The 13,229-nt window shown below is 33.6% G+C and overlaps 1 protein-coding gene across 1 annotated transcript; it reads right to left on the bottom strand.

The window, feature by feature from the left end:
- Positions 1-82: 82 nt before the first annotated feature.
- On the bottom strand, positions 83-3,329 carry Tip60 (Histone acetyltransferase Tip60). Its single transcript, XM_017901114.1, has 5 exons — positions 3,228-3,329; positions 3,067-3,124; positions 2,589-2,657; positions 1,427-2,507; positions 83-1,295 (listed from the first exon to the last, which is right to left on the bottom strand). The coding sequence occupies exons 1-5, from the start codon at positions 3,270-3,272 to the stop codon at positions 1,187-1,189; spliced, it is 1,362 nt and encodes a 453-aa protein (XP_017756603.1). The 5' UTR covers positions 3,273-3,329; the 3' UTR covers positions 83-1,186.
- Positions 3,330-13,229: the final 9,900 nt, after the last annotated feature.

Here is a 13,229-nt window from a genome sequence, read left to right as displayed (position 1 = left end):
CTGCTGAGATCACGTGTGCAAGTATGTCTGTTTACGTGGAGGTAGAAAGACGAGACTCTCTGTATAGCTGATATATTCGTTTGCTGGTTTCTAGCTAATGGTATCGTTTCGACGCTATCAAAAATACACACTTTCAGAGAAAAATAATTTTTTATTTCGCAGCTCATAGGTAACTCTTCGTTTTGGTAGAACAATCTTGGAAATCGGATTCAGACGGATGATTTATGCTCGGACATTTTGCACTTGATTAAACACAGCCGCTGATAATTACAATCCCGAACGAAAGCTCATTGTTTTGCTGAATGCGATGCGATTAAGTGAATCCGATTATTTTCAACGTGTCTCCCTTCTTTCCATCCACTTTCCTTCTCCTGCCTTTCTGCCTCTCTTCGAGTCTCTCTTTTACTCTAGTTTATTAATATTATTACGTTTTATTTATAGTTTTATACGTTTTCCTCGACGACAGTTTCTCGATTACCATCCGTCTGTAATATTCGAATATCGGCTAATACGTGTTTCGAGGGTGTGTGTGTGTGTGTGCACAGTTGTGCGAATAATTGCGTGCATACAACTTCTGCGTTGTACTAGTCAGTTTCGCTTAATTTGAAAAAGGACACACATCCTTTATACGCAAGCTTCATCGCTTCGATCGACGTCCCGTAACGCTGTGTTACTTTAAAACTAGATCGCGTTCGTAATTCGCAGAGAATGAGGCGCACGTTATAAAATCAGATTTATTTACAATTCTACAAGACCGATTTATATTCCTGTACAAATCGTTGAATCGCAATGACGTATGCGAACCATTTAAAAAATTCTAGTCACCATATTAAAACATTGCTTCTGACTCTAGACGTAAGCCAGTGTGTATCGTTTAACAGATATAGTTCACTTATCACGTAAAGTATCGCTAATCATGGCTCCGAGATACGCGTGCTTTCGTGAAAACTATCACTACTTCTGCCATTTTCATTTATTTCCCCCGTTTTTCCGTCGTCGTCTAAGACCATTGCAATCGCGTGCAATGTCTGACACAGTCTTATTAAAAAACGCAGACCGTACCGGTCGATGTGTTATGTACAGTTTTTGTACATTCGATAATCGTACAATAGTCACACTTCCAGGGATCCTGAAAACAACTTCAAGACAAATTAGCATAGTCTTATTGTCAATTTTGAACGTCACTTCACCATTTTGCCCTAACACTCCAGTCTTTTGGTGTCCAATGAAGACACTTAGGATCTATTCTGATTTGCCTCTTTTCCATTGCTGCTGCGTGTTGCTCGATAATCTCCCTGTGAATAAACATGTTTTGTCAGTGAGATACTGGAAGAAATCCTCGGTATGGAAAGAAGCTAAATGTCTGTATAAAATGTCTGCACGACTCGTTTTCCCTAATGACGCATTGACTGATTTAGCCAATTACCTATTCAATGTCACAATATATTGTCCTTTGTAGTAATTAATGAGATTCAAGTTCTGAAGCGTCGATATCACGTCTTCTTTCTTAATCGACGTCAGCTCACATATCTCACTTATCGTTATCTGAGGCTTCTCGTTTTCTACTAATGGTTTTATATTCAACAAAATGTCCAATATAGTATGCGCCCAGTAACTTCTATAAGACAGCAATCCCAAATCTGACAGTGGCTTTTCAGGTGAACCTGTTTTACCCTCGAATTTGGACAGTTCGTAAGAAAATTCTATCAACAATTTTCCGTAACCCCTTCTTTGATAGGGTGGCAGTGTAAGAATACAAGCTACGTTATGATCTTCAGTCGATTCTTTCTCTTTTGAAAAATAACCAACTATATGGAATCCTCTACTATCAAAATCTGTCATTACATAGAATAAGAAAGGATCCGTATCATAGTAAAGCGTTTTATGATCTAAAAATAATTTTGCTAGTAGACAAAGGTTTTGTGCGTAATTCTTATTCTTTCGGCCATCAATTTCAAAAAATGATATTGAGCCTTTTCTATATATTTCATTGCCAGGAGGATGTCTTAAATTGCACTTTGCTAAATGTCGTTCCAAACACTTTCGACTTTTTCTATACTTCAAACAGAATTCACAAATATATATACACGGTAGATTTACCATTTCTTGCGGATAAGGGCTAAAATACCAAGGTCTTATTCTGTGACGACCTAATTCTATCAGTTCAACATTTTTCATTCTAGTAACTATATCATCGTGATGATGTGCAACCAATGAACCAGTCGGCCTTGGACCAGGCGTTTGCGGTGTGCCATCCTGAGAGTCTTCGTTTTCTATAAACGTTGCCTTTCTTTTTCTACACATTTTCTTTTGTAACGCAGCTTGCAATACTGCTGAACCATTAACCGGTTCGTTACTAAGGCTGCTAGGGCTAGGAGGTCTACTGGGTGCTTGTTTTTTTGGGGTTGCTGCACCAGTTCCTGGTGTGGTTCCATCTCGACGAGGGTATTGGACTTTCCTAGTGTCCAAACAATCTTCCATAACCCATTCATCTAATCGTTTATTGACTAAAATATTGTACATTTAGTTAAATGCTTGTTTATGTACATACATATAACACCTTTCTTCTTAATTCGCGTTATACTTACAATCTACATAGTGAACATAATAACACTTGACACCATGTACGTCTTTAACACTGATGATTTCAGCAAGAGCTGTGGATGACAAAAGGAAATTTTTGATAAACCCTTATGATTACACCTAAATCAATGGAATCATAATTGACTCCCAAGAAACAATAGAAGACCGTATGTACACAAACTATTACCATCCAAAGTACCTAAACATAACCTAAAAGCTGAACTAAACATAACGTATGAATAATGAGCGCCAATAATTCACTAAATACATTCTCGACTTGCACGATATGATTTTAACGAATTAATCAACAGAAATATCCGTGTACCTACAGAATGATTCAATAATGCGATTTAATGACACACTTATTAAATGATCTTTGTCGTACAAAACCATATACATAATTTCGAGAAAAAAATCACGATTCCGGCAAAACAATTCATCGTATGGGAACAAACTGATCGTAAAAATAAGTGTTTTACTTACGCCAATCATCCGTTCCATGCATTCTAACCGGTAAACGACAGCCTTCAACCAGCGAATTCTGAAAGTAAGGTTAGATTACTAAACATCCAGATATTCCTAACTATCGGTCCGTGCCCAAGAAAACATCAATATCACCGTGTTCAGCGGAACATACTACTTACCACCGAGTCGCATATTGTCTCGTGTTCGTCGTGTTCTTCGATCATTTCAATCACAAATGAAGAAACTTTCTACCGAACACGATTTTGTTTTGAAGCGTTCACGGCACTGACGCGAGCGCCCCACCTCTCGCTTCGCACGGCAGGAGAACTATGTTCGAACAGCTTCCCGCATTATCGAAACATTTCGATCTAAACCTCTCTATCGAATATCGAACACATCCTCGTTACCCGCGAAATTCGTTCGAAATTCAAATCGCAAAGAAATCAATCGCTCTTACAACACGCTTTATCGCAATGAAATATTAAAAAGAACCATTGCTCGACTATCATATATCATATCGTGCTTAACAAACACGATATATCAATAAAACATTTTACGCGCATGAAAAAGATAACGTACATAGATACGAAGTCTCGACGTGTTCGAGGTTAAGCGTAAAAACCAACAGGTGTAATTTCCAACGCCTGCCGTTTCGTAATGACGGAGGGGAGTGAAAGGAAGGTACGATGCAAATTCGTGCTCGTGCGTGACGTCAAATAAAATTCTCCTTTAATAATACGACGGGTCGTCGAGGTGCATACGCGATATAATTAAGTAAGAATAATTCAAAGGAAGATACGAGGTGAGTAGCAGGGTTACGCGATACATCATGAAAGATGCTCGCACTTGCACGCAATTAATTCTGAAATGCATACCATTTGGAAAGAGGTTGAATTTAGCGTAACGCCGTTCCCGCGTGTATTTCATACGGCTGCCGTCGTGCCCGTCGTTGCTTTTAAGGTTTGTAACGTAAAGCTATTTTAGTCACTCGAGACAATTTGAGGTGACATCTTATTCTACTCCGTCCGCTGTAAAATAGTAATATCTATACGTAGACGGTAAGTTCCTTCCCGCGTCTCTGTCTATCCCTCTGAGGCATAAATTTCGTATAAAATATTCCCGGCATGAAAATATTCTCTTCCACGGTGAAGTGACATCTTATTCTATTCAATTCCATGCGCAAAACAATCTAGCGCCGCGAGATTACGTAAATTCCCTTTCCGTGTACCTGGCCCGCTAATGCGAAGTCATACTTGAAACATCGTGCAATTTCCTTCCCAACCAGCCACCTTTATTCCGATGACGTTATTCGATACCGACTAATTACGGGCAATAACGTCGACGTTCGTCAGGCTAATCAGATCTCGAATAGACTCTTACTCGTTATTACGGTGTCGTATTGCTCTATTATATGGTAGAACCCACGTTCCCAGACCTTTATTCCCCTTCGGCTTTAAAATCGAATTTTTGGTACGCGAAAATTAGCAGCGAAAAATTGGCAAAATTAGTACATAGGTGTACTTGGAAAAAATGTATTAAATATAAGAATGGGAATAACAGTTGTGACGTAATTAATTGTAGATGAATATAAAAGGTACTTTATGGGCAATGAATTTATTGCATAGTATCCATAATAATATATTAAACGATTATTGCTTTAACCCTTTCACTACGAAAGACGTAAATATACGTCCTCGCAAGTCTATCATTATATACGAAAAACGTATATATACGTCCTCACAAATTTATCAATATATACGAAGGTCTTAAATACAAGCTCCTCATATTTTTCTTACTCTATCACTTTTGCTATTTTACCAATTGATTCCACCTGAAATATAACATAGCAATTGAATATCGGCAATTGTTTCAATATCGTTCTGTCAATTGTCAAATATCGCGACGTCTGTATCGATGATTCTCTTTGAGAATGTACCGCAGTCAAAGGGTTAAATTAGTTATAAAATGATTGACAGGAGATTATGGTATTAGTATGCATTTGGCAAGAGGCTTTTATATTTATAATAATTTTACATTTGATTTGTGAAATATGTGAGATAATTCTTCGAATTTTAAATAGAAAGTAATTGTGTTAACGCATGTTTTAAATGAATTTTTATTTTGTAATGTATAATAATTGGAATTTTTGTATATAATAGATAGGGTATAAATAAATGTATAATACTTTTGATATTTGTAGTATGTAGTTAGAAAGACTTTTGTGTTTAAAAAGTGCTGTATTTGTGACATAAAGTATATGGTATAAACAAAATTTTATGTTTATAGAATAATCACGATATATAACAATTATTGGCACCAGTTGAGAGAAAAATTGGCTAACATTGCATTTGGCAAGAGGCTTTTATATTTATAATAATTTTACATTTGAGGTGTGAAATATGTGGTATAATTCTTTGAATTTTAAATAGAAAATAATTGTGTCAATGCACGTTTTAAATGAATTTCAATTTTGTAATGTATAGTAATTCAAACTTTTGTATATAATAGATAGGGTATAAATAAATGTGTGTCATTTAATATTTGTGATATATAATAACAAAGACTTTTGAATTTAAAGTGTTGTATTTGTGACATAAAATATGTGGTATAAATAAATTTTACGTTAAAAATATAGAATAATTACGATATATAACAATTATTAACAGCAGTTGACAGATTTATAGGCTAAAATTGAATATACTTTCCATAGAAAATTTTAAAAAATTATAGATAGGGTATAAATAAATGTATAATACTTTTAATATTAGTAATATATAGTAACAAAGACTTTTGTATTTAAAAAGTGTTGTATTTATGACATAAAATATGTGGCATAAACAAACTTTACGTTAAAAATATAGAATAATCACGATATTGACAGACTTATAGGCTAAAATTGAATCTACTATCCATAGAAAATGTCAAAAAATTATTTATTATTTACTGACACGTATTTTTTAATTTCAACACAGATACATATGTCATAAAATATAGAATATTCGAAAATTGGTAAGAACACACATAAACAAATTTATAATGCTTCTGAATATAACAAAATTTTACGTTTAAACTATAGAATAATCACAATATATAACAATTATTGACAACAGTTGACAGAAAAGTAGGCTAGAATTGAATATACTCACCACAGATAATATCAAAAAATTATTTATTATTTACTGACAACACTCATACGTACAATTTCAACACACATACGTATCTCCTAAAATAAAGAATATTCGAAAATTGGCAAGATGCCACATAAACAAATTTATAAAACTTCTGACTATAACAAAATTTTACGTTTAAAATATAGAATAATAACAATATATAACAATCGTTGACAACAGTTGACAGAAAAGCAGGCTAGAATTGAATATACTCTCCACAGATAATATCAAAAAATTATTTATCATTCATTGACAACACTCATACGTACAATTTCAACACACGTACGTATCTCCTAAAATAAAGAATATTCGAAAATTGGCAAGATGCCAAATAAAAATTGTTAGAAGAATAATGTCGATAATTGGGAAATCAACGTCACTCGTACATCACTGTACATTCTTACCGGCTGCAGGCGTCACCCAAGTGTCACCCAAGTGTCGTCAGACCCGTTGCTCCGCGGCCGGGCGAGAATCCCGCGAAAAGAATAGGAAAGCGACGGCGAGTCGTTCATTTTCAGATAACAGTCTCATACTAAAATTACGACTGGTTCGATCGACCGTGTCGTATCGAGTGTTCACCGTCGGCTGCCTCCCGCAGTCCTGCGAGGAGCCCCACCCGGCACCACACGTTACCTACGCCTATGTACTCGCCGGGTACATACATGTACGCGCGAAATCTGCACCCGGTTACATATGTACCAGGCACATAAGTGTACTCACATCGGGCATACATAAGGGTTGATAGTGCTCCGGCGAGCAAGCCACCCTTATATGCAGGGCGTGGCCAGAGTCCACCAATCAGAGGGCGGGGAATCCCCGAAAGACCAAATCGAACGAAGTAAAAATTTCAGCGGTCGCGTCAAACGCCGACGCCAAAGGGGATGAGCGCGGTTGATCCAGGCTTTACATTTTCGTTACTTATCCTTGCGGTTCGGGATCTTCCAGCGAACGTGTATCTTTCATCCCTCGCTTTCCCTTCCGCTTTTTCCTCCTTTTTTCCCCTCTCCTTTTTGCCCTTCGTTTCCTCGCGCGTTTACACGTTTAATTGCGAGCAAGAGGGAAACGATGGATTTTGGAGGGAATTAGGCTTCTGGCAAGGGTGAAGTTAGTTTAGTTGTAATTGTAGTGCGATCGGTGAGGGTTCTGCAATATTTTCCTTCGATGGGTGAGGAATTTTTAATATATGCACATTATGTAATATAGTATTTATTGTTTATGCGATTTCATCGTAGGATAATGATTTACGAGCAAGGTATATACAGGGTGTTCGAAAGAAACGTATACACACTTTAACCCTTTGCATATTTATAGTTACTTCAAATAAGCTATATCCTGTAAAATTTTAATTGATCAACATTGTAATTATTAATATTGATTTTTCTTCTCTTTATTCAATCTCGTTATTAAATCAATTTTATTATTGTTACATTTGGAAATAGTATTTTTATGTATCGTCGAGGTAAGAGGGTAATATTATGTCCATCATGAGTATACTTCTACAACCATATTTAATATTACCTTCTCAAAAATATTTTTATAATATTTATAGTTACTTCAAATTAACTATATCCTGTAAGATTTTAATTAATCAACATTGTAATTATTAATTTTTATTTTTCTCCTTTTTATTCAATCTCATTATTAAATCAATTTTATTATTGTTATATTTGGAAATAATATTTTTATGCATTCTAATATATTTATCCATTAATTCCAGGAGTGTTATTAAAATGTAAATTCGATTAAAACCTCTTCCAAACTTTTCGAGGAAAGAATAATCGACACAGTAATTTCTTTCTTACAACATTGATTAATTTTATAATTATTCGCTCTTTTGGGTATAATCAGAGCTTCGAATCTCTGATATGGGAGTGAATAAGGAAGTTCTATAGAAAGTATTATAGAATATTTAACCCTTTGTACTCGACAATTTTTTGGCTAGAGAAGAGTAGAAAATCAAAGATTCTCTATTATAAAACTGACGATACTTTTTTGAGCAGTGAATAAAGAATTGTATAATAATAGAATTGTAGAATTATTTGATTTCGATACCTTGCACACTGTTACATGTGGATTTGCTTTTATTAGTGTGAATGCAAGTGTGTGAGGTCGAGCAATGGCACGAATGTAGATACGTATGTTTTTAAAAGTGCGAGTGGGAGATCTAGAATGCATGGTGTTATGCAGTTGCTATGGATCAGAGTTAATATGTTATAACGAAATTCAGTTTGTTATAAGAAGCGTGAGAGTGAATAATTATGATATAAGGCGTGTGTAAATTTATAATTTTGTAATAAATATACGATTGTTATACAACAAACTCACATTACATTACATTAAATTTGATATATTAATTAATATCGATCTTCCAAATTTTTCGAAATGGTGACTGAGGGTCACCTCTCGAGTGCAAAGGGTTAATGCCCTATTCTTTCTAATTTGTATTAATTTATTATAATGTGGATATAATTTATTTACAATCACGTAAAGTGTATATACATTTTTTGGGATTCCCTGTATTAATTTTAAAGATTGATAATCGTATTTGTATCTTCAAAATAACATAAATCTATGCTCGATCTTCTTCTAAATTATTGCGAAAAATTATAGTCATCGAGTTTACATAGGAAGAGCTTTGAGTTCGTATTTTTTCATACTGAAGAAGTCTTCTAGGTACAACCCATTTAAAATAATAGCTGACTTTTGACTAGATTTTTGGAAACGTAATAAAAAATTATGTCCTTTGCATAAATGTAAGAGACAAATAAGAACTGTTTCTATAATCACGCAAAACGAGTATACAATTTTTTGGGGACACCCTGTATTTTTCGTTGGTAATTGGGAGAAGTAATTAGTAGTTTGAGATTAATTTGACATTCAATCGTGGGTGTAATATATGGAAACTGAATTTTGGAATTTTTCTTGGTAAAATGTGTGATCTCTTTATAGGACGGTTCTTTTATTTTTTAAATTTGGGAATGTGGTAGATATTGGTGTAATTCTTGGAATATAGTGAGATCGAGAATCTCTCGCAATGAGAAATTCATGATGTGTATATGAAAATAGCAGATACACGTGGTATAATTAATATAATTAATGCATCAATAATTATTTGCGAATTTTTGTATGTACTTTTTATCTTTCGAGAAGTACATATTAGAATTAAAAATAGACATTAATTAAAAGATAAATTCGTAAATGATACTTTGTTTCATTGATAAGTCTATTTACCATTTTCATTTCAATTAATTCCACATTAATTACATTCCCATCTAACCAAAAATCAATATTGTAATCATCAGAAACAATTACACATATTGAACATTAAACACTATAAATACTTGAACATTTAAATACTAATTATTATAGTTACAGTAAATTCATTAATAATCTCAATCAAGGTTTACAATATTAATCCACAATTCTCCCAATTCCAAAATTGAAGAATAAAAAATCCAACCATTTTATAAAATTTCATATTTCCATGCAATATTTATCTTCTATCAGATACCTACTTTCGAAGCTTTTAAATAAAATTTTAGATAAGTTATAGCAATCCTCATGTATGCCACAATTTATTTATGAAAATATACAGGGTGTCCCATTTGAAGTTTCATACTCAATTATTTCCTAAACAATAATTTGTTTGAAAAAATATTTTAAATGAAACTTATGTTAATGTTTCGAGATGAACATTTTATTATGATCGTAAATTTTTGATAGGTAGACGTGCTTCCAAGATTTATATCATAACTTACTTATGAGAACATACAGAGTGTCCCATTTAAAATTTCATACTCAATTATTTTCTAAACTATAATTCGTTTGAAAAAATATTTTTTGGATGTGCTTCCAAGATTTATTATGACCTTGGTTCTTTTAAATGAAACTGTTATTTGTTTTATTTGTATTTCAGGATGAATTCATTGACCTATAATAGTCTGGTTTTAGGAGATTTCTGTATAGTCAGTACAGTGCTGTACACTGCGTAATTGTTATTTAATTCATATATTCGAAAGAGCAACCTGTGACATCGATATACTGATTCTAAATTGTACACTGATTTCTAAATGATACTTCAACGTCCACAAATGTTCCATTAATTTACCATCAAATACCCCTAATCCAATCTCTCATATTTTCACAAGTGATGGGTTCACCCTGTTAAATTTTATCTTCCATAAAACCCCGTAAGAAAAAGTCTAGTGATCTTAAATTTGGAGACCTTGATGAGAAGGTCTTCCTATCCAACGATGAAGAATAACATTGTTTAACATATTCAGAACACGACGTTAATTTCTAAATGCATATTTAGAAATCTGCTAAATGCATAGCTAGAAATGTATTTTCAACGACGTCAACAAATTGTAGCAATCCATTTGTCAAATAACACAATTATTTTTCTAATTCCTTATCCAAGTATCGACAAAAATTACGTTACCTTGGAACAAGGATTTCACGAGAAAATTCATAGTTATTGCGATGTCATTGTAAAATTTCGATTTTATCTTTCTAAAGAATATTTTCTTTTTTTGAGAAAGTTCAAATTTCACGAATTATGAATTATTTGAATATCTGGAAACTTTTAATAGATGTAAATACAATCACATTATCACATTACAAAATTATTATTTATTGTTTTATTGTTTTATATATCTCATTCGAGCGTAACATTTTGTAAAATGATTTTTGAAGGTGATTTGAAGATATTCTTAGAGGAAAATTAATTTCGTTTTATTTTTGGAAAAATGATTTGAGGTTATGATAATTGTTGAAGCTTAATGTCAGTGTTGTTATTGCACTGTCATTGTAAAATTTCGATTTTATCTTTCGATTCTCGACGAAACAAATTATTTTTTGAATATTTTCTTTATTATATCAATACATATATATTCAAAATCTATGTTTACTATTACCACATAAATAATATATTTATTAATTATATTATATTAAGTGAACCCTGGAAAGTGTCAATCTTGTTGACATATATCTTCAACATCAGCGAATCATGAATTGATGTGTCACGTCATTTCGTGGCTTTGCTTGATCGAAATCATTCTTTGTTCATTCATTTAATTGAAAGATGAAAGATTCTCGCTTTTCGAAAGTTCCAGCATTTTATTTAAATTATTTCTTTAACACGACTTCAGAAAAACAAGTCTGATGTTATACGACCAATAGTCTTTCGATTATTTGCAAATTTAATATTTTGGCATTTAATTCTGACATTATTCAGAAATTTTTTAACAAATTTTTTGAAATTATATATTGTTTAATTTCTTGTTCAAAATATTTTAATGATCATTTAACACTAGGTTTACGCACTCTAGCTGTATACCTATTTCTAAGGGCACCTGTCAAATTGACAGGTAAAGGAAACCACGTACCTTTCCTTTTTAACGATTAATTTAATTTAAAAACAATTATATATTATATTAACAGTCTTAATATAAGTTAACTAAATCTGTTACCATCGTACAATTGGAGCAACCCTTCTGTCATCTAGTATTCTAAATAGGGTTCCGTGAATCTAGTGTTAAAAGCAATTATAGATTTCGTGAAAAATTAGGTGGTTCTCCATCCTGTCAAAATATTAACCCTCTATGGGCCCCTGTAACTTTCAAGTTACATGCTAATGTATGGGTATTTTATTAAATACTGCATTCAACGTTATCGTCTTCGTCACTCCAGTTCGCAATTTTTCTTTCGATATATTTATAATTATTTTTACAATACCTCCTGTGCATCCATTTTTAAAAATTCTAATTCTTTTTCATTTACCGGTTATTCGATCATGATAGGTTAAGTCCTCTATGGCCCCCTATGACCTATTTTCCACAAGATGGCGTGGAAAATTATCTTGTCTATCTATTGCACATTATCTTGGCACAATAGTACAAACGTTGTTAATTCAAACTTTCAATATGAATTCGTTATAACAAAATTGTCAAAACTTCTGAATTTATTTATTTATTCGATATTTGTCGATTTTATGTTACATACAATTCTTATAGTCAAGAAAAATATATATTCGGTCCATAGGGGGTTAACTTTCACATGGTAGACAATGCGAAAGTGTACGAGATTGCAACAATTTGCAAACTCAATTTTCTCGTAAACGAAGCTTGGAACGGAAATTTTTACAGGTAAAATCACCACCTATTCGATTCTGCATATATAACACCCTATATATACTACACGTATATAACAAAGGTGGCAGAGTAGCAAGAAAGGCAGTGTTGCGCTGGAAAAAATTGAATTTCGAGCAGTTTTTCGAAATTCGAAATTCGAAATTCTCCATTGTGCATGGCATGTCGGAGAGTGAGAGAGAAGTGGTAGCATGGTCTGCGTTTAATAGCCGTAGTGTTACCTCAGAGGCCTTTTGCCATTAAGAATCCCGCAAGACCGTCCTCGCGGGCCCTCTCCGCCTTCTGCGTTACCCCTTTCCGCAATTCCGACATATTACACGGTGCCCCGGCGGAGTGGATGTAATACGTGTTCGTAGCCGGCTATAACTATACATTGCCGTAGGTAGACCTCGGTACCACTAAAATCATTAGAAACACGTGCGCCATGCAGCGCGCAGAATCCTCGTCCCTTGCCATTAGAATGCTTAGACGGTGTTGTATCCGGAGATCAATATCAAAACAACGCCGCATGACCGCCCACTCTGACGGAAAATCCAGCGGGGAAACGCGTCGTGCTTTCCGGGATACTCGCCTGTTTCATATTCGATTTAACGTCGTCGCGATTTTACAGATGGGAATTTTCTTTTTTTTTCTTTCTAGGAATTTTTGGGGAATTTTTTGGGGAAATTTTGAATAGCGAGTTGAGCGATGGGTGTGACGGTGGCTTTTAAGGGAAATTATTATGGTATGTTTAATATACTGCTGGTGTATGATATTCTGTTGGTGTTTGTGAAGTATGTTTGCAATGATTGTGAAGTACTTTGTGATAGTTAGGAATATTATAATAATTTGCGATAGCTATGTTACGTTACTATAAATATGT

Source organism: Eufriesea mexicana, unplaced genomic scaffold (assembly GCF_001483705.2).
Source record: "Eufriesea mexicana isolate 0111107269 unplaced genomic scaffold, ASM148370v2 scaffold1477, whole genome shotgun sequence".
Taxonomy (NCBI): domain Eukaryota; kingdom Metazoa; phylum Arthropoda; class Insecta; order Hymenoptera; family Apidae; genus Eufriesea; species Eufriesea mexicana.
The sequence above is the reverse complement of the archived record's forward strand: the minus strand, read 5'-3'. Positions and strand labels throughout refer to the sequence as shown.